Raw genomic sequence first — 26236 nt, forward strand, 5'->3', positions numbered from 1 at the left:
AATAAAGTCTTCATGAATTCCAGAGGAAACTTGTCCTAAACCATGAATGTAGGTATTGAGTTACACTTTTAGTCTCCATCAAGACAAGAGGTTGGTGAGTGAGGGAAAGCATCATTTTAAAAATGGTAAAATTATAAAGTAACAACAAATGGAAACAGAATAAAACCCAGAGGTCTCAACCTGATAAAGAAAAATTACTGAAGTTATTCTTAATGATGAATCACTGAACTATTTCTGCTGAGGTTTTGAATTGATTAAAGTAGCAAGATCCACTGGTAGTATCTTTTCTAAATCTATTTTTTGCCTCCAAAAAACCAACATACTCTAAGAAAATTTCTTCTCAAAGATCAGAAATCCTAGTATGAATCTAAAAGTTAACAAGATTTTAAACTAAAAAATCTGGAAGATATATACTTTTCTTCAGAGAAATAAAACTAAAGGACAGTTCATTTTTTCCCCTAACAAATGAATATGATGCTATTTTTCAGTCTTTCTATATAAAATAAATCATAGAAATCTTTGAGGGCTTCACCATCAGACAAACAAGGATTAGCCACTGAACTTTTATTGAAAGTGGTGCTTGTAATTAGCTTTACTATGTACAGGCCTTTAAACATATCACATGTTATTATAATTCAGCAATTCTATGATACTCAAAACACTCACAATAGATTTGAAATTGTGAAGCCTGAGATTCCAATTTAAAAGTCAAGCCAGGTAGTAATATACACAGCAGGTTTTTATAGATTAATAGATAGATACAGATAATTTCCTTTCATCAACACCTCTTTGGGCACTTAAGAGGTAATACTTAATAAATAATTTTCATAGAGTTCCCTGGTCAGACTGTAATCACTAGTTATCAAAGCTGTGGCTCTCAGATGCTTCCAGCAATTTGACTAAGACTTTCAATAGTTACGTCATTGAAAACAGTGACATGAAGTAAGTAGGAATGCTATCTTCTTGTTTTCTTGGTTCCTCAAATAGATTTCCATATCATTTATACTCATGAAACAAAAATATGATTCCCCTGCAACTCCCACTGTCCTTTTAAACATTGTTGAAGGGAGAGTGACAATGTTACCTCCCCAGAGGACCTGTCCTGTAGCTGAAGCCTGGCCTTGCTTTGTCTTTTAGGTTTTTAGAAATTTTACCTTTGGTCTTTTACATGCATGTGTGCATGTGTGTGTATATGTAGATATAAATACATGCATATGTGTGTACATATTGCTGTCAACCAGGGCTTGTTTAACCAGTCCTTACAAAACTGTCATTAATTTTCATTGTACACATTTAGGGGGCTTTAAAACCAACCTATCTCCTCCCAGCCACACTCAATTTAACATATATATGTATATGTTAGCTATATCTGATATACATTATATGTACACATATATACATGTTATATATATATATCTATCTTTGAATTAAAGGCCATGTAATATGTGAATCAATCCTTAGTATCAATATCCCAGAGCCAAGTTATGAGTTCTCTCCCTTTGATCAGCCCTGAAAGGGCCTTGGGAAACCATGAGCTCACTCAGTAGCACACGCGAGCAATGTGAAGGCCAACCAGCGATCCCACAATTAAGCATCTCAGAGCTGGTGCGCGGGCATCAAGGAAACCATCCTCTGCTGACATTACACTTTGTCCTTCCACTTTGTGCTAACTCATTCAAGTTCACTCCCCAAAAGACACACATTTAAGAAATTCAACAAGAGCAATCAAATAAATGTAATGCCATTGGTTATAGCAAATCCCTGTAGTTATGAATTACAATACATAAAAATGTATGATATTTTATACCTATGGGAAAACATGAAAAGAGCAAGAAAAAAATCATCTCCATATGAAATTTAATTATGGCTCCATGTATTTTGAGGGGATAATCAAATGTTTATCAGCAATCTGATATTTCTATTTTAAATAAATTTACTACAAATTTTAGGAGTGTAGTTAATCGAGGTAAAAATGCAGTCCCTTATAATAGAAACACGCTATTTGCCCTTTGTTTATTGCTACATTGTGGAATCTTAGAAGTCTGAATTATGAGGTTGACTTCACAGCATTTCCAAATAACACAGATTTGGGAGTATAAGTAGTAGCATAGTAGGGATTTTTAAAAGAATTTTATATTTCCTTCAAAAATATGTAAGCACCTAGTTTTTTCAAAGACACCTGCATAACCATTTGAAATGGGACACCAAAGAAAAGCCATTTTGGACACTCACAGTTCAGAAAGTCAATGACCAATAACGTTTTCACTTTTTGCAATTTTTTTTTCAGGATCATCTATTTATTATCAGGATAGGAGGTCTTTGTAGAAAGGACATGTTAATAGTGAAATAATGCCTTTTTTTCCACTATGTCTGACTGACTGTGTGAGATACTTAAAAATGTGTTAATCTGTTTCTCTACCATTTCTTAAATTAAAGCACTTAGAGGTTTTCACTGATGCATTTTTAATGTGTCATCCAAGGTGTCAGGTTTAACTACGCCCTGCAGACTTACAGGGTTGAGAATGTTCTCTAGTTTAAATTAACAATATACTTGCCAAAAGTCTTATTAAAAATTGCCTCATTCACCCAGTGGATAAAGTGTTTTATAGTTCATTAAAATTATGCTAAGTGATTAAAATAAAATCTTTATAAAAAAGGTATGTTACTAAAAAAAAAAAAGCCATCAAGTAACAGAAAATATGCTAATGGGACGTCACCACATAGTCTGTTATATTACTCAAAGGATGAGCTCTTCTTAAAACAATTTTTAATTGTTATTGTTGAAAATAGGAACTGCGACATGTGTATTTTTATATTATCACAACAGTTATTTCTCATAGAATTAAAGTGATTTACTGAAAGCACGTAAGTTTATTATTACATCCACTGTTAAACTCATTCTTCTACATTAAAACACACACACACAATGTAGTAAAAAATCATTTCTGCTTGCCATCTATAGAGGCAATTATTTCATTTTTGATTTTCCATTTTTTGTTTGACCCCAGAAAATGTATTCACAAAATTCATATATACCTTCTCTTCTAAGCTCATGAAACTTTCTTGTTAAATAATTTAGCCTTAGAATAAATTATCAATCATAAGCTTCTTCTAAAGAATAAAAGATTGCAATAACTCAAAACATCACCATTTCTCTGCCAAAATGCATTTTGTCACCTAAGTATAATACTTTGACCAGGATAATTATCCAGTTGCCCAAGTTTAAGGAGACATGGATCCCTTTCTTCTTAAAATAATATTTTTCTATATGAGCTGAGTGTGGGCAGAATTAGAAATGTGCACAGTGGAAGGTGTACAGAATGAATGTTTTAAAGGATGCTACTATCCCCAGAAGAGGAAATATTATGGAATTCATAATTATTTACTGGTTAACGTACCATTCAAATATAGCACGTATTTTATACATTCTTCCTTTTCAGATGTAAGGTTAGGTGTATTTTTTTTCTTACTCATTTTTAGGTGGTAACACATTTACTCCAAATAATAGCGAAGTCTGTCCTGAACAGCAATCACAATTTCTCTGCCCTCAAGTTGGCTATTCACTTCTCTTGTTTTCATTAGTAAAATGAAGTACAACACCACATTATGTGAGCGCCACAAATAAGGTTTCCACTGAAAGAATCTGCTATTGGCAAGACAACGAAAATGATGAACAGATATTTAAGTAAGAGGAAATTCCATGAGCTGATGCCCTTGTATACAGGGGAGAGGTACACATTAAAAAAAATAACAATGTCAGTTTAGCTTTTCCCCCTCCATGATGATGTCACTTCTGAAAAAGACCTAGGAAACGAAGAAAAACTCCACACTGAAGAGAATATCTAACAACACTCTCTGACTATATTTAAGTCTTTTGCCACAAAGTTTTTAAATTTCAGATTTTTGAGCATCAGTAGTGCTCAAAGACAGGCTGCATACCAAAGCCCTGTTACAAAAAGCAGACCTCATTCCCGTAAACCAAGATTCCAAAGAAGAAAATGACCTGTTTATATGAAAAATTTACCTTTGACTTTGAGTGTATTTATATCAAATGTAAAATGCCTCTATGTAAATGTCATGTAAATAAATAATATCCTCTTTCCCAAAGCAAGAGGAAAAATCTTGACCCACACAAGAAACTTCAAGAAGATTGAAATCATTAGAAAAATGATGCATTTCTACAACACAGTAACAGCGATACACAAAACTACATAGTATGGTCATTTATCCCTTAGTTTCCCAAGAAGCACAATTGACTTGAACACCATCCTTTCTCCTTCAATCCTAGGAGGAAAGAACTGGGGGAGGAGTCTCATTGTGTGTGAAGGATGGCAGACTAGGTGGTAATTGAAATTTCAAACCTTGCCTGGATTTTGAATTTAACACTCTGCTCTTGTAACACTAATCTGGTTGAACATGACACGTTTTAGGGGACAGTGACAATCTGAATTAATTATCAGGTATTCAGTATGTTCTCATAGGAAAAAATTCAAATGATTTTCTCCTACTCAGTATTCAATATCTACATTAAATTTTATAAAATTGAAAATCCCTTAGGCTAAAACCCCAAAAGCCATATTATCATACACACTAAAAATAATTTGCCAGGTACTCCAGTAAGCGTAGAGTTAGACACAGGGAATTCTGTATCTTCAATGGAAAGCTAGAAAATGTACCAGTTTGGATGTACAATTGGATTATTAATAATAAATTAAAAACTCCAAGATGTACAAATAGTGAAGAAAAGATGTTTATTATTTATTTTAATTTCTCTGCAGATCAAAAGAAAAGGTATGGATTTATGTTGACTTAATTTATACTTAAATTTAAAGATAAATTAAATGAACTATTTAAAGAATCTTTATATTTGTTCTTTTATATTACAATAAAATGGATCATTTCCACCAATTAATACTAAAAACTATATATCTTGCTCTAGCATTTTATATTAAGTACATCTAGAAGAGAGATATTGCTACATATTAATGGACTGCAGTGTTTTTACACAGATATTGGATAATATAGACACAGAATGAAGAAAGCCAAATTATATGAATTTTTAAAGATATATGAGAATATATACTTTTAATGTAACACTAATTTTGAAGAACAAAAAAAAGTGTAATACAAATATGAACGGTGCAAACATTTCTTTAAGATTTTTGAAACTTTGTTTTGGTCAGTAAAAAACATAACGAATGCTAAGTCAGAAATATTCACCAACTTTCCTTAATAAATGTTTTTCATTTTACTAAAATGATAAAAGTTATTTTTAATGTGGACCTGACCTTTTTATCATCCAAATTATCTTTTGGTCATTAATTCTATAATAACTGGGAAGAAAATTTTTACAGTAAGAAATACTTGTTAAAGCAACTTACGACATCACCATAAATTAAAAAACTTTTGATAAAAGCATTTTCTTAACTCACAATAAGAAAAGTGACAAAATTAAAGAAAAATTTCAGTAATAGCATGATTCAATCAGAATGGAAAATAAGATTGTCATGTTTCAGGGTCTAAAAAAATTAGTCACTATTCAAAAGGAGTACTGACTTTTTAAAATAGGAATTTGAGCAAAAAATATTTTTATAAATAAAGTCTCTGATATTTTCCAAGAAGTATTCATATAAAAGTCAGTTTTATCTTGATATTTATTTGTGTCTAAGAGTGGTACCACCACTGAATAATTTAAAAGCTTAGTTTATATCCTTTTTTTTTCTTTTTTACGTTATAAGAATAGCCAGGGCTTAGTAAGTTACAGGAACCATACATAAACTCCTCTCGCTCCCAAGAGCCATTTATTTCTTGAAGTGAGAAGAGGCAACGATGGAAAATTGTTGCATTATACACGCCAAAGATAAAGCAAGAAAGAGATTTTTGAGTTAGAAAATCTGAGACCTAGTTTCCAGTGAATAAAAACAGAAAGTTACATGGATCTTGCTTCTCTCTGGAGTTGTCCCTACCCTGGCATCATTACTTTATTCCTGATCTGAAGCAAAGGCATTTTCTAGACCCTGTGATACACAGAACAGAAACCAGACGCTGAGAATGATGCTGAGAAGTGACCAGAGATTAGCAAGAGAATGATTTGGATGTGATTTATCAGGGTGATTTCTACTTACTTTAAAAGCATTACATGGTTTGCTTAAAGTTTATGAGAGAAAAAAAAATTGAAGAGTGATGAAATCCTGTGGAATAGTTCAAACAGGATGAGAGAGACTGGGAAAGCAGCTGATAGTTCTTCTCAACAAGAAAAGCTGAAAGATCACATGCTAAGCATTACCTTACTTGATCTTTTCCAACTCTTCCTCATTAGCATTGTCTGTAAATGAAATAAAGTATTCTCATTATCTTATCACTCAAGTGCAAGGTAGGGCAGCCAATTGCTTTTTGGAGGAAGCTTAACATCTAGACAGCAAACAGTTTTCAGCAACAACTATACAAGACAAAAATTGTTTTTCATGTACACGCAGCTAGAAGAAGCACCTTTAACATTCAAACAGTCTTTCTGGTGAGAGTTCGTTTGCTTTATTCTTTGGTACAAAGAAATGGGACAGTATATTTTAAATAGAATGGAAAATCTGTAATATCTTATTGGCTGGAAAAAGCCCATTGAGTCTCAGGATTGGCAGTTGTGCCTTTTGGTGGTGGAGGCTGAGGAGGCACCATGGCTTTACCAGGTATTTAATAATTTTTCTCTTCAAATACATTCAAAGTCTGCTGCTTTGGCAGCATCTTAAAATTATCTGCTTCCAGGTAATCTTTAGTTGTATTATGGCTTACAAACGCTTTCAATTGAGAAAAAGCACTCCATATTGTGATGACTATTAGTAGACCTTTCTGCTAAATGTCTAGCCGTAACATATCCTTTAAATTAGCTTTTTCGTGTCATAATAAGAGGCATTTATGACTACAAGTTTTGATTAAGGGTGATGGAGATTTGTGATGAGTGCCCAAGATCAATGGTCTCTTGCATGAAGTGAGTCATAAAAATTCAACGACTTTTAATTTCCTCCCCAGTTTAAAAAATTTCTCAATGAACATTGAGTTATTAACTTCCTGATGACCTCTTTACCCTCTCTTAGCTTTATCATTACCTTTAAGGAAGATGAAGTAGAGACTAGGGAATATTTGTAGCAAAGACTATAGCTTATGGAAATGCTTGCCATATTTGTATATCAAGGAAGTGCACTGGTGCTTTCGAGAGCTCCATCTCCTTCAGCAGAATTCACTATAAAGCTGAATCGTTTCAGAAGCTGCTCATAAATTACAAAAATACAAAAGAGGAAAGATTTTAATATAAGACTAAGTCATTTAGAAAGCAACCTTTGGCCTAAATCAAGACTAAGAAACTATATAGAAGTTCTAGGATAGGAAATGAGAAAATAATAAAATTGTCAAAGATAAGAATATGTTCCTCTTTTCTATAGATAGTGGTTTGATAGATTATATTTTCTCTATATATACTCTGTGTTAAATATTGATCAAAATATGAGTAATAGATTTCCTAAGGTTACAATAATTCCGTATTTTTTCATTTTTATTTATTTCGTTTATTTGGGGGGGTGTGGCAATTAGGTTTATTTATTTATTTTTTAATGGAGGTACTGGGGATTGAACCCAGGACCTCGTGCATGGCACGCGCTCTACCACTGAGCTAGAACCCTCCCCTGATAATTCTCTATTTTTTTTTTTCCTACTGGAGCCAGGTATTGTTTTATATTTTTTCTCAGTACCGATGTCCAATTCTGAAGCAACAAAACCCACCACTGGGTTGTGGAGATGGATTTGTAATAAATGTTTGTTGTTGATGTTCAGTGAGTTCTTGTCACTATCATCATTATCATTGTCATCACCACCACCACCACCTTCTCATCACCACTAAAAGGCAACTGGAAATGACATACTTTTGTGGTATGCCATGTCGATGACAACTGCCCCATTAGGAGTCAGACAATAAATGTTCAGCCTTCTCAGAAAGCAAAGGTTCGATGAACAAAGAATAGTTATAACTAGGGACAATGTTTTGAGTCAAATTAAGTGAGAACAATTAACATAAATAAACCAAAAAGTAAAATCTCTTAACTCACGGCCATTTATCACCATCCTGTAGTATCTAAGAATCTTATAAAGTTCCATTTTTGTAAGAAATGCTATCCTATGAAAAGGGGCTAAGAACACAAGGAGAATTTGAATCGCAGGGCAACACGACTCAGTATTACACAGATTCACAGTTGCTGGTCAGAGTCACATTCCCTGACTAGAGTCACTGCATGCAATTAACCTGCTGTGTGTGAAGCAAACTATAGGGTTGGTATTTTTCCTGTCTCTCAAAATCAATTATATAAACAGGCTGCATGGTATTATTTTTCAGATTGGGACACTGATACAAACACGAAGTCAGTAATTTCCCTAAGTAAAAGTATGAAAGATCTGGCAGTTATGAGGACCAACTCATTATTTTCCTGAATCAGTCTCTAGAGTTCAATTATCAGATCCAATGGTTCTCAAAATGGCCCTGGATTTTACAACAACATTTCTGCTTCTTGAGCCAAACCAACTAGCTAAACAATGGGTTTAAGTATCCCCTGCTCAAGTCTCCTTTTCTTTTTAGATGGTTGGGTTCAGGTAGATTCAGTAAAACTGAAAACAGTAGAAAAGTAGGGGGAAAAAAAAAAAGGGAATTTAACAGACATACTATCAAGCCTGTTACCTTTGCTAACTGTGAGACAGGTTAGAGGAGAAAGATTGGGGAATGTTAAAGATAGGAGATGAAGCAAATTATAGAAAAATAAGATTTATTTTGTGCTCTTTGATCTTAACTTCAGCTGAGAAACATATGAATTTGTTTTGAAAAGTGTCCTCATTTCATACTATCATACAACTCAAATTCTTTATTAGCAGTTCAACTTTCTTTGAAGCCCAATAAAAGCGGAATAAGTAGCATAAAAAATATGCCTGTGGTAGAACAGCAGCACTGATTACGTTTTTAAAAGACTCTACCGTCTTCAATCCATTTTTTGCTTTTATCTTTTATTGCAGTGATTTTTTTAGGCAATTACATGGCTACTATAGATATAAAAAAAATCACAGAATGGCTAGATATTATAGCACAGGCACATTAGAAAACATACATATTAAACTTTTATAGAAGAATATTTTTTCAATGTTAGCTATGGAATAATTCAGAAAATTTTCAAAAATCAACCAGTAGGAAAAATACATATTTTTTAATTCACTAAAGATCAACTATGGTTAATTCATATGTTTCTTAAATTTTTCTTTTTTTTTTTTTTTAGCTTTAGCCAAGCAATTTGTAGGTCTAGGTTATCTAAGAGAGCGTGTCACACAACTTAACTCACTTTTATTTCACAAATTCTCCAATGAAGAAAGCTGTGGATTGAACTCTGCTAGAAAAAGAGCCAGAAAGAACTCAAACACACTATCAGACCAAAGTACCATATACAGGACACACATATACATACTACACACTTTTGCAGGTCCAAAAACAGGACATGCATTTAAAACAGAAATGGCAGTTGTATCATGCAAGTTATCAGCATGCCTACCCTCACCACCCCACTAAGAAGATTTTGGTTTCTGGTACATACAATGTTGAAAATTAAAAAAAAAATACACACACACACACACATACATGTATAGATACACAACTGTTCACATCTGGATTTTTTTTAAAGACCCAAACATGAACTCAATGGAGAAAATTTTAATACAAGCAACTATGAAATACTTTTGCTATTACTCACATTTACTGCTTAATTAGCTGTAGTGAGACACTGCACGTTTGAGAGGCCTTAGTAGATAAAGTAGGCTGATAGTGTTTTCGACTCACTATTCAGTTTTACTGAGTTCTAGAACTAGCAATCCACACAAAGAAAAATCATCCCAAACACATGATTCATGGAACATACTGTCAGTATGAACAGTGTACTAAAAACTCCCAAGATAACTGATTTAAAACACTTTGTAATTCCAATTACTCATTTCTTCCTACTTTTGATAGCCTTTCTTAAGACTGATGTTCGATTTTCCTACTTGATGGTTAGAATTTATTTGCCAATGACTCTTGAAACTCCTATCATTCATTCTCCATTTTAACATATTTTACCAAAGTTTTATAAACGGAGGCATAAGAATAAACATGCAGTTTTTTAACTAAAGTCGTAAGTCTCAAGAACTTAGATTCTATTTCTGAGCTAATAATCAGAGAACAGAATTCATAATTTTGCTCTGTGAAGGTCAATGAAAAATCATCCTCTGTTTCTTTCCTATACAGCATTCTGAATATTAAATGGCATTGTGAAGCATTTAGTAACTGATTTCTGGTTGGATGCATCTTGAGTTTGCATTTCTCTCAATAAGTTTTGGTCTTCGGCAATTTGTGAAAGTTCAACATGTCATTTTTCACTGCAGGAATGTGTTATATGTTTCAGGCATATAAAACTTTAATTTGAAGATACACTGGATAACTGACTGCTTTTAACCAAAACACTTCAAATGTATTCCAGAGAAATATATTTAGCTAATATTAGACATGTTACAAAATGAAGAAAATACATCACTATGTGCTTCTAATTCATTATCATCATTAGAAATCTTGAGAAGAGCAATATAGATTGATTTTAATCAGATTATCATTAATACAATAATTTTAAGAGTTCAAAAGGAAAATTAAATGATTACTTCCCATATCGTTTGTGACAACCTCAGGGACTTGAATACTGAAGTAAGGAAAAAAAAACTTAAGATACCTTTTCCTTAACCTTTGAAGCATCCCTTCCAATCCTTATAGAGATTCATCTACAACCCATCAAATAACCACTAGGTATAAAATCTGGACTAGGTTTTGAGAGGAGTCATTTTAAGAGAGGTAATCATAAGCAATAATTTTTATATATATATTAATTATTATTATTATTATTTTTTTTTACCAGGAGTGACAGGGTATAGGATGGAGGTGAGATAAGGCACAGTATAGGTATATTTTATGTGGGACAAATTCACTGAAGAAAGCTTGGACTTGAGAGGTGAGCTATGTAGGATTCTGTATGGCTGGGACAGAGGTTACAAGAGAGGGAATATGTGTTACTGGTTGGAGAGCCTTAGTGTCCTTCATTGGGAGTTTCCATTTAATTAGAGAAATAACCACAGGTCACTGAACATAGAAGGAGAAGAAAGGGCTAATTATAGAACTTGGCACAATGTTTATAGATGATTGATAAAAATTTTTAATAGATGCCTACAAATGGTTCTTATTCAGAGTTTCGAAGTCTCCTAACTAGTGCTGCTTACCAACTTTAGAGATCGTCATAAAATAGCTACAGAACTGTTATACAGACCAAAATAACCAAGGGAAAAAAAGCAAATTTATGTGTCTTTGTTAGAAATTTTCATCATGTAAAAGCATATGCTTAGAAACCCCAATTCAAATCTAGGAATCAGACTAGCCAGGATACTGGGGATCCCAAAAGAATTTCCTGTATGGGCCTTTTCAGCCTCCTCCCCTCTCCCTGACCTAGCTCACTTCTCAACATTACCAACCCTGTGCTCCCAGCTACTGATCACATCCACGAGGAGGAGCCAATACAGCCACACTGGTCACCCTTCTCTCTGCTTCTCAGGTGTGGCTGAGGCCAAGAGGGCTGACCAGCCAGAGGCTGGCTCTGGTACAGGCTGCAACCCTGTGCCTTTTCTGAGGCAGCAGGCTCTGATAAGCCACCTGCTTCACTGGTGAACCAGAGAGAAGCCAGGTGAGAGTCAACTGAGTATAGGAAGGAAGGAAACACTGTTTTTCAGCTGCTGCAGCAGAATAAATCCAATGGTATTTAAGACTGTGCAGGGGGAGGCATGAATAACGCAGTGAATAAAAAATACTTGGCAGTAAAAGATTTCTTCCAAAAAGTTGAGGTGGCCAAAGAGATCTGAATCAAGAAAATGGCATGAAGATTTCAGGAAGAATTCTTTGTGTTAAGGGTGAATGTGACTGGAAAGATACAATAAGGAGAAAGGGAAAGGAAGAAAAGATTACTAATACCAGATTTTTGATGTGTAACTGTTTCATGTAACCTGCTTTCCTTCCTATTCGTGTTTGATAAATCACTAATATTCAGCAACCAGGCACTGTAATATTTTAAAATACTTTTTAATTTTTATTTTTTAATATTTTCCTAATTAGAAAGACATTGTGCCTAAATAAGTTTGAGCAGCAATGGAGATGGAAGGATTTCTGCAAGAATTGTTGAAGAAAAATTAATGTTGGGGACCACTTTGCCTGTGCTGACATGTATTTCTGTGCAATTTATAACAACTCAGCAGCTTCATCATTGCATCTCTTGATACAAACTTGATCCCTCAGAACTTCAGTCTCATGGAAGAGTATTTAATAAATATTCATTTAACGTAAATATAATCTCCATTATCAAATCACCCAATAACTAAAATAGCTGTCATCTCATTTGGACCCCCAGTAATATTGCCAGTTTGGATGACTTGGGGACACATAAAACCTCAGGCACTGGGGTATTTTCATTTATGAAGTGTTGCCCTTCATTAAAATAATAAAGAATAACCAAAATAAAAATATTCTATCACTAAATTTTGTTGATTTTTACGTCCTATAGATTAACTTATTCACTTCTCTCCATCTCACCTGACAATTCTAATCCAAGTCTCCATCATCTTCCAACAGGATTTTTAAAATAGCTTCCTAATTAGTTTTCAAGCATCCATTCTAATGCTTTCATCTGTTTTCTACAATGCATCTACACAGCTGTCTTTAAAAGATGAATATAATTATGCCACTTCCTATTTACAAATTTTTCAGTCGCTCCCCATTGCTCTTTGGGGAAAGACCACAAACTTTAACATGGCCAACAGTCCCTATGCACTCTGGGCATCTGCTATCCTGCACCAGGATTTCCCACACTCTGTGTGCTTTCACCTTCTCTTAAGCTCCGATACTTTGTCAATTCTTGGAGTGCAGCCTGGTTTCTGTAGCCACAGGTCCTTTGCATGTGCTATTTCCTCTGCCTGAAATACTTTCTCTCTTCCTGTTCTCTTTATTAACTCCTATTCACACTTCAGACCTCATCTCCCATTTGACTTCCTTAAAGAATAACTGTTCCCATAACTAGAACAAATTTGCCTGTATTTGCTGTACAGCATATGTACCTCTTTTTCATGGCACTTAAAACAGTTGCCATTTTACATTTCCTTCAGCGATTATTTGGTTTCCAAGTTCTCCACTGGATAGCAGTTCTATTGTATCCCAAGGGTCTAGCACAGGACCTGGCTTATAGGAGGTTCTTGGTGAATACCAGGATTGTTTGAATAAAGCAATAAATGAACATTTATAATTTATTCCTGTATATGGATTAGCTAGCTAGGCTATACTCCTTGGCATGTACTGGGTGAAATAATGTATTCTGAATTGATGACTCTAAAATGATGGGCTTTTATTTCTGTTCTCTGTGAAAAAATTTCCTCCCCTACTCTTCCATCTGCACACTTGGGCCTATACACACACACACATCTTCTTTCACTGTGCTAAGTTCTCACCGTAGGTATTATTTGACAGTACTTGGAAAAGAAAATTTTCTTTCTTGCTAAATGAAGTATAGATACGTTAATCATCAGTAGCAAATATCATATATGAATATGTGTGCTATTTAATTTTTTAAAAGCTTAGAGAAAAAACACTTTGAAAAGGGTGAATTTTTCAGTGAGTTTAAAACACTTCCAAATGTGAAGCTGGAATTCACTACTTTTATCTACAACCTAGGGAAAAATGCCAATAATACCTTTCCAACACAAAACCTATACCATCTTGAATCATGCATTATTTTAAGATAGCAATACACACACTGTTGAAATAGAGTATTTAAATGTGCCTAAAAAATTATGTCTACTCCTAAAATGTGCTGCAATCAGAACTAGTGAGAGTAGCTCCCATTATATGAAAGTACACTGAGTCTAATAAATAATCTGGTAAATTGTGGCAGAATGTACACTGGCAGGCATATCGATGCAGATTAAACCTGATGTTTTTTAATGTCACTTCAACAGAGCTGGAGTAAGTGACTCCTCTGTATTCCTTGTCAGTTTCTCACAGCAGCATGATGTACAAGGAAGTACAGACAGCCAGGGCTGGAAAAAGCGGAACACTAATGAGGAAGCCCAGCCAGAAGATGAAAAGTACTCACTTATCATTCATCAGACAAATAGCAGAAAGCAGAAACTCTATTATAATTTCTACTTATTTCCTTTGTCATGGTACATCTGATAATACAATCAAAATAGTAGGGTCTGGATACCTCAGTGTGGAATTTCCAATATTCAATTCACTAATAAATGTAATCCCTGAATAAATACTACCATTTGCTACAATATAACATGTCTGAAATTGGAAAATAAAATTATGACAAAAGATGCACATGTGTCCCTTATTTACAACAAGCGGCTGTGATATGGAGAATAGAATAGGAAATGTGAATGCAAAAGATGCAGTTCACCTGGACTAGCGATACCAAGGATACTCACAGAAACAAAGAACAGGTCAGATTTTCTTATGCTGCTTCTCTTTAATATTACCTCTGGGTTCAAAGAAGGTTCAGGACATTCAAACAAGTGAGAGCAAGAAAGCTACTACTAGGCTGTGGGGGAACTTACCACATCCCTGTGTTCTCCTTCTTTAGGTGTAAGGACAACTGAGAGCAAAATGATTCCAAGGTCATGGTCAGGATAATGGGGATCTTTCAGTGTTAAGGTCACATCTGTGGGCCTATGATATAAAATATTAAGATTTTGAGCATGAAGGAAATCATCAACAAAACAAAAGGCAACCTACTGATGAGAAAACAGAGTTGGAAATGATACATCTAATAAGGGTTTACTATCCATAATATATAAAGAACTCAAGAGCTCAATATCAAAAACAAGCAATTTGATTTAAAAATTAGCAGAGGACCTGAGGAGACATTTTTCTAAAGAAGCCAGGCAAATGGCCAACAGACACATAAAAAGATGCTCAAAATCACTATCAAGGAAATGCAAATCAAAACTACAATGAGGTATCCACCTCACACCTGTCAAAATGGTGATTATCAAAAAAGCAACAAATAAGTGTTGCTGAGGTTATGGATAAAAGGAACCCTTGTATACTGTTAGTGGGAATTTAAATTGGTGCAGCCACTACAGAAAAAGGTACGGAGTTTCCTCAAAAAATTAAAGATAGAATTACCATGTGATACAGGAATTCTACTCCTGGGTATCTATCCAAAGAAAATGAAAACACTAATTGGAAGAGATACATGCACCCCTATGTTCACTGCAGCATTATTTACAATAGCCAAGATATGGAAGGAAACAAACTGTCCATTGATAGATGAATAGATAAAGAAGACGTGGGCTACATATACAAAGGAATATGAGCCATAAAAAAGAATGAAATCTTGCCATTTGCAACAATATGGATGGACCTGGAGAGTATTATGCTCAGTGAAATAAATTTGACAAAAAAATACCATATGATTTCACTTATATGTGGCATCTAAAAAACAGAACAAATGAACAACAAAGCAAAAACAGACGCATAGATGCAGGGAACAACCTATTTGTTGCCAGAATGGAGGGCTGTGGGGGATGGACTAAGTAGATAAAGGGGATTAAGAGGTACAAAATTCCAGTCATAAAACAAATACATGGGGATTTAATATACAGCATAGAGAATATAGTCAACAATGTTGTAATAACTTGTTATGGTGACAGATGGCTACTAGACTTATTGAAATCATTTTGTAATGTATATAAATGTTGAACCACAATATTGTATACCTGAAACCAATACTTTTTGTCAATTATGCTTCATAAATAAATAAATAAACAAATATATAAAAATAAAAATATTTTGGACAGTCATTAAGTGAATAAGCCAAAATATATTTTAAGTCAACAATTTATTATTTTTTCAAAGAAAAGTAATTTTATCTTCCTTTACTTTCCAGGTACAATTTTTGTTATTAAAATATGATAAATACATTAAGTTATCCAGTAACTCATGGGCCAGTTGGGTATACTTGGATTCACTACATAAGTTTCAGTCCTTCATTGGGTTCTAGAAAGGCCACGGGGTTGCTGGGAAGGCCAAGAAAGCACAGCAGTACTGAGAAGCCTGCAAGGCCCTTCTCTATGATCTCTCAACACACAGAATGCAATAGCAATTATTTTCTATAAATTTGAGTCCAAGAATTAAATGATGGTCATTTATTGACCACTACCATCTTTTCAGTTCTTTAAAAAATTTTTTTTAAAATCAAGAGTATAATTTAGAGTAAGCAAATGAGAGAAGAGGAAACTCTAAAATACAATTTGCCTGATATACATTATAAACATACTTTAAAAACAATGGATAGTTATTCAAAATAACTTCTAATGTTTAAGATAATGCTTCTATTTTTAGCTATTTAAACCTATGCCTAAATAATTTTTAGAGTCAGAAATACAAGGAAACCAATACTGAAAAGAAGTGATCAACACTTGGAAGGTTTCAGAATTAGAGGAGTATCTCTGAGAAAGAATTTATGAATTACTCAACATTACCCACAATAACTTCTAGAACATAATGCAAAATATACATTCGATGGACAGTGCATAGGTAATACCTTTTGTCCATACTGAACAAATAGGGGTTCAGGCCCTCCATAAACCTGTGGGACTGTGGAACATTCAGCACCAAACTTGACTCTTGAAATGTTGGCAAATTAAGAATGTTCACTTGCTTGTTCAATCAATTATTCATTTCATTCACAAAAACATGTATTAAATATGTATGAAATGCCACACACTGTACTAGGTTCTGGGTGAAAACCAGTGGTCAGGACCAAAGATAATTGTCTTCATGGAGCTTAACTTTTAGTAAATGATCCTGCTGGATTCTAGTACTGGGGAGAGATGGGCTCAATGAGGAAAGCTGGTGCTAATAGAAACCTTCAATCCTGTCTGCATTTCAGGATCAAATGGGAAGCTTTAAAAAAGTGCATAATCCTGAACTCTACCCATGATGACTCTGGTTCCGTAGATCAGGGGTGGGGGTCTGGAAATCTATATATTTACAAGGGTCCCCAAATAATTTGGGGAACCACAGGTACTTTTCAATGCTAAGCTTTTACAACACTAGGAAACTTTCACATGATGCTCAATTTACCAATTCAAGGAATGATGTTATAAAAAGTATGAAGAGTTTTTTGATGTTGGGGTTTTAACTGAAACATAAGTAACCTATCAGACTGGTAATGTACATAAGTTATAACAGTTGTGATGCAAATTGCTCCAATATGAATTTGGTTATATAACTAACCATTATGGTTTGATAGGAATAACTTGTTCCTTTTAACAAATGCACATTAGGCACTATAGTTTATATATATTTGTACATATACACATATACATAGGCATATGTATACACACACATATATGTTTATATGGGTTACGATTTGATTTGGTTTGTTTTTCCTGTAGTAATAATTACATATGGAAATTAATAGAAGACTTCATTACATTTTTGTGATTACATGATAAAGATTAAAGAATATTTGCAATTGCTTTATGATGTTTATCTATTATTTTCTTCCCATACCTTAATGCACTATATAGTGGCTTAAGTGTTTATACACATACTCTTATTAGCCATCTGTCTACACCCAGAGACTACTGATTTCTATACAGAGAATGTAATTGCATACACAGACCTGTGATTTTTAAAAGTAGTAATTTGATGTTTATGTAGTTTTGAGGGGAGGGAAGAGTTAGCTAAATATATAAAATAAGTAATGTGGCAAAATAAACACCAAATGCTTGTATATAATTGTTTCATTTTTTTAACCATCTCATGTTTTTTCCATTTAAAGTTATTTTTCACCAATAATCTATCTTTAATATCTCTAATAGAAAAAGAGAAATTGGGACCCTGTGATTCAGGCTAGCAATTTGCATAGCCTCGTGCAGAGCCTGCAGAGAAAATAACTGTGGTCTTCACAGAAGGATGGCAGAGTTGACTCCAGCTGGAGCACAGTTCTCATGACGGACTACACGCAACACTATCCAGGGCTTCCTACAGACAAGGGGGAGGCGGGGAGCCAGCAATCACCCCGAGGTCAGGCTGGTGCTAGACTCTGGGTTGGAATGAAGGACACACAGGAAGTACAGAAAAGGCCGCTCTTTTGTCCAGTTTGAGGCATAAATGGCTGTTGGAAGACCAATCTCTGTGCTCAGACTATAACACATATGGGTTCCACTATTTATATTCCATCTACATTTAAAATCGAAGGGAGTGATCTGGCCTGTTACTCTGCTGCCCTGCTTTCCACTCTTCCTGCCACAGAATATGACATGATCATCTAAAGCATCTCTTCGAAACCACCAAAGAACATTTCACAGCTACCTGTGCAACCCATTCCAGCCCTGCTTGACATGTTAGAGCCAATTTGTTTCTTCTTGTAGTATTAATCAATTCTTAGCTTCTGTGTTGAAATACATTTAAAAATATAAGTCCATAATTAGGTGCAAGGAATGGTTAATATTAGTAATACTAATTTATTTATAACTAATCATTACTTTACACCTAGTCAAGCAATGATAAGCTAAGGTAACAGAGTAAATACAACCTCCACTGTATTTGCCTCCACTTTCAGGCCACTCTGGTAACCCAGGATGACTGATGATCTCAGTTAGATTCTACTTTGGCTCAAGTGGTAAGAGTGTTGCTCTATTTGAAGCAAAGTGTACATGTTTTATTTCCGATATGGTGGCCTCATTCTTAAATTACTAATGATGATTAATTAACATGTGTAATCTTCTTTATGCCTCTCTACAACCACACCAGTAATGCAAAAGCAAGGAATGCAACTTCAGTCTAGATTCCTGGTGCTCAGCACAGTCCGGGGGATAGAGCAGGTGTCTTAAGAATTTTTCTGTTGAATAGTTGTTGTCGAAGGAAATAGCGAGAGAAGATGCTCTTATTTCCAGTGGGTAAATGAGAAAGATATACTTGAGGGATGTTTGGCTATCACAACCATAAATGACATAACAGCGATTAGAATCCAGATTTGTCAACATTTTCTGTGACACAGGACCAGCTTCATAAGAACAGGTAGTGATATTACAACAGTTCAGAAGTTACCTGTTCAACTCCAGTTGTGTGAGATCCAGAAAGGCTGAGCCCATAAAGTCATCCTGTAGTCCAAAATCATAGTCAAATACCTAAGGAGCCAAAGAAATGAGACATTATCATAAATAATGCCAATATAAGCTTTAAATGACAGCATCTTCATTATAAAATATTGGCTGTCTCTGTCATCAATAAAATTTCTTAACACTTATTTTTAAAATTTTTTTTAATTTAAAAAATTTGTCTTTTGAAATACTACAGACTTACCAAACATTCAAAGGAAATTACATTTAATTTTGCAATTTAAATGATTGATTTCTATAAAATAGAACTTTAAAGAAGATGAATGCCAAAATCAAACAAAATACAGTAAATCATCAAAAATGTGGGAACCACAGTCTTAAAATATTTCCCCTTCACTACAGAAAGGCTATTAGCATTATTGGAAGGCAAAGTGAATTGGTAGAAAATCCAACAAATGTGTACTTCATACTGAGCTACAGGTGATGAAGATATGATTCCAATTTCTTCATAGTTTTCAGGTCATTGAAGATATATTCTGATATTATAGGACAATGTCATTTTAAACATACAAATAAGCAAATTTTAAGAATATTATGATTAAAAGCACTTTATAAAGTTATAGTAAGGCCAAATTAAGTTTTTATTGTCACAAGCAATGGTTAGGGGATAATCTGAATGTGACTAACAACAACACAGAAAGAAAAAGAGAGAGAACATATTTCTTTCCTCTGTCAAACGAAATTTCTCTTCTTTGTGCTCTCCATGGTTCTCATTCATACGATGAGGACTAAGACAGGCGATGTCCTTGACCTTTTGGACCCTACGTTTACTGGCTGATACAGTCCATAAAAATCCAAATAGATATCTACTGTTCAGTGAGGAGCACTACGGAGACTAAAGTCCAAGGGAGCTGATATTTTATATTGAGAGTCCAGGGAGGCCTCCGGGAGGAAGTGTGTTTGTGTAGAAACTGCATTGACGAGAAGGACTGAGCCACTAGAGTGGGAAGAGGGCTCAGGTGGAGGAAACAGCACATGACTAGCATGTTCAAGGATCAGCCAGCAGCCAGCGTGGCTGCAGCAGACCGAGAAAGATGGAGAGTAGAAGGAGGCTGGAGAGCTCGGAGCTAGGTCAGATGGCGCCATTTCCAGAGAACTCAACCTAATTGGAAGTTGGCTAATTTCCACCCATTTAAACACATTTTCTTACTCATTTATTCCCTAAGCCAATATTGATTAAATACTTATTATGTGCCAGACAATGTGCTACACATTGAGTTAAACAGATGTTAAACAAGGAAGTGCACAGGTGATATAATTACAAATTTTGATAAGTGTTGTGCTGTAAAGAAAAGAACAGGGGATGGAAGGAAAAAAATTACATTGGAGATCAGGAAAAGCTTTTAAGATGGAAATAAATGCTACTAGATGACGTTTAGAGCTATGTACTAGACCTTTCCAAACAGAAAATCTTTGCCCTGCACACTGGAATATATGAGCATAAACAGCCAAGTCTCTCTTGAATGGAGGACCCAGACCAATGGACTCTCCAGGCTGTGCGAATCCATTTGGCTGAGAAAACCCATAGCTCAGCCCAATTCCTGGCACAACAGTCAGAAAGCTCTGAGTAGAGGGAGTAATATGTACAGAAGCCTCACATCAGTTACTGTTTTTTCTTTTTTCTTTTCTCTAGTACGGGTGTACTTCAATTTAAACAAACTTAATATATAAAAAAATTGATATTTAAACAAAAAAATATAAATACTTTGCATTACAAAAGGATTCTTAAATTTGAAGAGTCCTAAGGGATTGATTTAAGTTATCAACTCCTCTAATGCCTTTTAAAGTATTCCATTTCTAGTCATTTGATTTACATACAACCTTTCAGGAGTACATTTGTTGTAGAAAGCACAGCAGTCCTGCAATAAATATTCTCCTTGATCACTTACACTTCTGAGCTTTAGTCATCGGCTCAGTGACACAGCACATGGATATAATGCACATCGTATGCAACTGACTGACAGCTCAGTTTTTGTAAATGGCTGCAGCAAGGTACTTCACAATGTAAAATTTACACCAAAATTAGAGAAACTTTTCTTGTGTAATCTCTTCTAATTGTATCAGCTGAAGACCTGAAATATTGGGGAGACTAGAGTGACATAATACCTGAGGTACATCCACATCTAGGAAGTGGAGAACTGCGAATCCAGTGAAATGAGTAGTAGATAGCCCAACTGGTCAGTCAATGTTCAAACTCTGTATTTTCATGGCGAGTCTTTCCTACCGTGTTAATGCTAGGTGTTTATTTTGGTTTTCAATTCCTATTTATCAGCCAGGGCATAAAAATGGGAAAGAATGGAAACATCAGAATCCACTCATTAATTAAATTATTAGCTATGCAATTTGGTTTCAAGCTCTATAAACTATTTGTCAGAGGGAGCACTGCCCTAGGTGAAGCACCAGAACATGGAGCAGAGAAGAGAGATCAAATAGGAAAAGGTACTCTCACTACACTACAGAGCACAGTTAATGCTGATTAATGTTTACTCACCATTTACGCTATGTTAGGCACTGGGTTAAACACATTGTCTAGATTTTAAAATTTCATTCTTACACAACTCAGTGAACAAAGTATTGTTTCTATTTTTTGGATAAGGAATCCAATGCTCAAAATATTTATGTAACTTGCTCCTAAATCCCAGGGCTACAAAGAGGTCAGATTCAAATCTTGTAATGGATTTCAGACACATATTTAAGTCGAACATATTGAGCATATTTAAACTGAACAAGTATAACTTGGGCGCCCACTCTGGGAAAAGCACTGGGAATTCAAATATGAACAATTCAGAAGAGATCCTGGCTTTCACAGACCGTCTGCTCCACAAGTTGGAAACATGAGGTTAACATTAGATAGAAGTTGCTTGGGACTCGGTAACACATCACTTCATTCTCAAGTGAGTTTAGAACACAAATGTTTTATTCTAATCGAGTTTATTGAGTATCTTGATTCAATTGTTTATCAAGAAAACTGCATGAGGGAATGCATCAGTTTAAACGCTTTTGGGTGCAAGTAACAGAAAACTCAACTCATACTGGCTTCAACATGAATGGGGAATCTGTTGGCTCAAATGAATGAAATGCTCATAGGTAATTATGACTTCAGGGGAGTTTTTATCTAGCAGTTCAAATGATTCAGGTACTTTTTCATCCATTTACTCCAAAAACATTGGTGAGCACCTGCAATGTACCAAATAACATTCAAGGGTCTGGAAATACAGCAATAAACAAAATAAAGTCTTTGATTTCTTGGGGCTCACATATTGGGGGATGCAGACAATAAACAAAAGCATGTTAGGTACTGGTAAGTGCCATTAGAGAAAAATATCTCAGGGTATGGGGGAGATGGGGACAGTTGTTTTATATAAGATGCTCAGGAGGATAATGAGAGAGGGTGGCATGTGAGTTAAACAAGGAGGCATAATGGGAATGGGAAGTGGAGAGGTAACCAGATTATATAATACGACCCAAGATACAAGATTCTACTCAGCAAGTATGTCCGTGACTCATTTTCGTATCCAGACAGCTTCAAAATAACCACTTCACCATAAAAGAGTAATTAAACTCTAAGTCATGGAATTGATACTATAAAACAAACAAAATAAAACAAAGCCTAACTGTGGCCATTGCAATTAGTCACCCTTAATTGAAAATAGAAACTGGGTTGCTTAATTGCTGGGTGGACTTAAGCACACTCATAACCTCTCTGAGCCCCATTCACCTGCAAAATGGAGATGAGAGCAGTTAGGTGTAGGGTTATTGTAAGGATTACGTGAGATAATGCAGGCCTGGCACTTAGCTCAGCGCTCAATAAATGGTAGTTATTATGATGATGAAGCTATGACTGCAAATTCCAACTTCCCAAGACTCAATAACATCACATGGTCTTTGTCCATAAACAAAAAGCAAGTTCAGCCAGGCTTTTTTGTTTCTTTGTTTTACTTCCCTTTTTGTTTTCTTGTCTAAAACAGTTGAGATCCTCGATTTATTCATTTAGGAAATATTTTTGAACCATGCAAGACAAAACATGTAAGATGATACAAACATCTTCTAACTTTGCAATAATTTTGTTTGGGTGCTCTGTGGTTTATGTGGCAAAAATATTTCCATTCCAACTATTCAGTTGTTTGCATTTAAGTGTCTGGAAAAATGTCTCCCTACCCAAGCAGTGCATGAGAATAACCTTATGTGTTTTAAAAATATAGAAGCCTGGACTCCAACTCAGAAGTTCTGAATCAGAATTCTTGGAGGAGAGAGTTGTATATCTAGATTCTTTAAAACTTCATGGATAATTCTAATGTACAGCCAAGGCTGAGGGTCATTGGTCTATGACATTCTTTTAGGGCCCTTAAAACCTACTGAGAAATACTTTTGGATAGGGCAATAACATGGTCCTTAGCTTGACCTACACTGAAAGTACCTTCACAATTTTAAATCTTAAGCTTGGATAGATATGAGTTATTTAAGAAACTGTCAGTTTTGTTAAAGTGACAATCTTAGAAACAGTACTATGGCTCCAAATAGAATAATTTTCCTAGTTATCTAAATCTTTCTATTATTTATTAGAGCACTCCAACTTAATATGCAAATCTCTTGCTCATGATTAGGCTAACGAAGCAACCATTTACACTTCTTCATTCAGGGAGGAAGGGTATAGCTCAGTGGCAGAGCATGTGCTTAGCATGCACAAGGTCCTGGGTTCAATCCCCAGCACCTCCAAACATCCATCCATACATAAATAAGTAAACAAACCTAATTACCCCCCCCCAAAAGATTACATTTCCCCATTCATATTACTTCTACTTCTTCCACTGTAATTCTGGGGTTTCACTGTATACCTGGAATAATAGTGACAGTGAAATTACACTGGAGAATCTGAATTTAATTCAACTGAAACGGATGCTGAATTTATCCCATTATTTAAGATGCATGTTGGAGCATCCCCGTGGATACAGAGTAGGCTCCAGTGGCTCTTGTCTCAATTAAAAGCACTGCATTTTAACTCCCACATTCGACTGCTACTCTATGACAAATATTTTTCAAGTCCATTCCTACAGCCTTGTTTTCACCTGCCCTTACTGTGAAGTCATTCAGTATTGAAGGAATATTCTCTTTTTTATTAAAATTAAAAACTATATGAATTCCAACCAACTGGAAAATGTATTTATTTATTTTGTCCATAGGATTTTAAAATGACAGTTCCAAGATTTTTTTAAAATTTTGTTCTTACTAGAAATGGTACAAGTACTGTAACTTTAGTGTGATTTTATAACCTTAGTTTAGAACTGAATTTTGTTTCCCTTGGTAATCTTCACAGTGATAGAAATCAGATTACAGTGTGCACGTGGACTTCTTTTTCCCTTAACTACAGCTAGGAGAGTTGAAGACAATATTTTCTAACCATCAAGTTCATGGATGCATTTTCATATTACCTGTCACTACAGAATCTGTTGGTCTCTAAGAAATCTTTCAAGCAAAATTAATCTCTCATCACAGACAATGTGGGCACCATATAGAAGTCAATCACACACGGTTGTGTAGAGACAATAAAAATAATGCATGAAATTCTAGTTAAAATATCATTTCCACCAATGTATTTGATTTAGATTTCTGTGCATTCCAAGGTTAGGCAAAAGTGGATAACACAAAACATGGAGAAAGCAAAGCTGAACATTAGACACTTCTTTTCAAAAAAAAAAAAACCCTACGCATTGTACAGAAAATGAAAATCAAATGACAAATATCAATGTATATTAAAAAGTATAAAATATCACACAGAAATATTGTTACTTTCTGATTGAACCAGTGTTTGAGAGGCCAGTGTGATTTCTGTTTAACTTATTTTTTCTTATGTAGAAATGGGAAAAAAAAAGCATCAAATCTTTTGCAATTCACTATATATCTTCTATATTAAGTTGTGGCCATATAATGTTGTACTTTAGAAACTCAAAGTGGTAAAAAACCAAAACCAAAAACAAAACAACACTTGAGTTTTCTCTCCAAGCTTCTTTGCTCCCAGAATGTCACTAACCAGGGTCACTGTCTCCATTTTCAGTATATATGTGTATATACCGTTGCTCTCTCAAAGCCAAACAAAAATTTTTTGTCACCATTTGTTTTCTCTGTACTTCAGAGTTTTGTTTGCTTTTGAGCCTATTATGATACTCCTTTTGAAATACACATTCAATATCTGGATTTCTACAGAGATGAATTCTCAAGCTTGAAAATGAGAGAACGGTAGAAGGACACAACCATGATCTAATGTATCTGTGTAATATTGGGATGTTCATTTGAACCCTTTTAAAGACTGGAGATCCACATGGTTCTGTCACAGACTACTACCTCGTTAAAGAAACAGATCCACAGCAAAAGCAATTAAAAAGAAACTCTCTTCTTCCGTAACTTGTCTCTTAAGGGACATGAAATGAGATCCCAGCATTCCTTTCCAAGCCATTCCTGGAGACTCACCTGCTCTAACTCACATCTAAACCTCTGTAGAAGTAAAACTTCCATCCAACTTGTTTTTTTTAAATTTCTTTTTTATTCCTTATCTCAGTTCTTTATTATGAAGATGCTTCCTTTTTTTCTCATGTAGATATTTCTTTCTCTCTAGAGGTGAGGAGCAGGGGAGAAACATCTCTGACTCCGAGGTCTTCCCTTTGGTGGGGGGAGGGTTGGCTGTGGATCTCTCACATCTGTAATACTGGGTCGTCACACATTGTGCATTATAAGATAGTCCACTAATTCTCGTTAACTGATTTCCTTTAGCCAATGTCCATTTGAAATAACTTAATGCAAATACAGGTCTCTTTTCTCCATATGACCTCTAGAAACTTACCCACTAAATGCTTAGGAGATTCTCTTCATCGATTTTATAAACTGCCCTGCTATGATTTTAATAATATCTTGATTATATTTTCCTTTCTATGGAGAAAACAACTAGAAGCAACACAAATGAAGATCTGAGAGG

The 26236-nt window shown here is 34.8% G+C and overlaps 1 protein-coding gene across 17 annotated transcripts in view; it reads right to left on the reverse strand.

Moving 5' to 3' along the window:
* MCTP1 (multiple C2 and transmembrane domain containing 1) overlaps positions 1-26236 on the reverse strand; it is a 482756-nt gene that overhangs the window by 212653 nt on the left and 243867 nt on the right. For 10 of the 17 annotated variants that reach the window (XR_004318469.1, XM_032476179.1, XM_032476183.1 and 7 more), the window contains exons 4-7: positions 19199-19278; positions 14692-14803; positions 9366-9413; positions 6287-6325 (exon numbers count right to left, since the gene is read on the reverse strand). Coding sequence is in view for 16 of the 17 variants with exons in the window: in XM_032476179.1 (XP_032332070.1) it covers positions 6287-6325; positions 9366-9413; positions 14692-14803; positions 19199-19278 (279 nt within the window). In the remaining variant the exon portion in view is untranslated. The remainder of the gene's footprint in view (positions 1-6286; positions 6326-9365; positions 9414-14691; positions 14804-19198; positions 19279-26236) is intronic. The other 7 variants (XM_032476197.1, XM_032476186.1, XM_032476176.1 and 4 more) reach the window with 3 other exon arrangements.

The sequence above is a fragment of the Camelus ferus genome, chromosome 3 (assembly GCF_009834535.1).
Source record: "Camelus ferus isolate YT-003-E chromosome 3, BCGSAC_Cfer_1.0, whole genome shotgun sequence".
Classification (NCBI taxonomy): Eukaryota; Metazoa; Chordata; class Mammalia; order Artiodactyla; family Camelidae; genus Camelus; species Camelus ferus.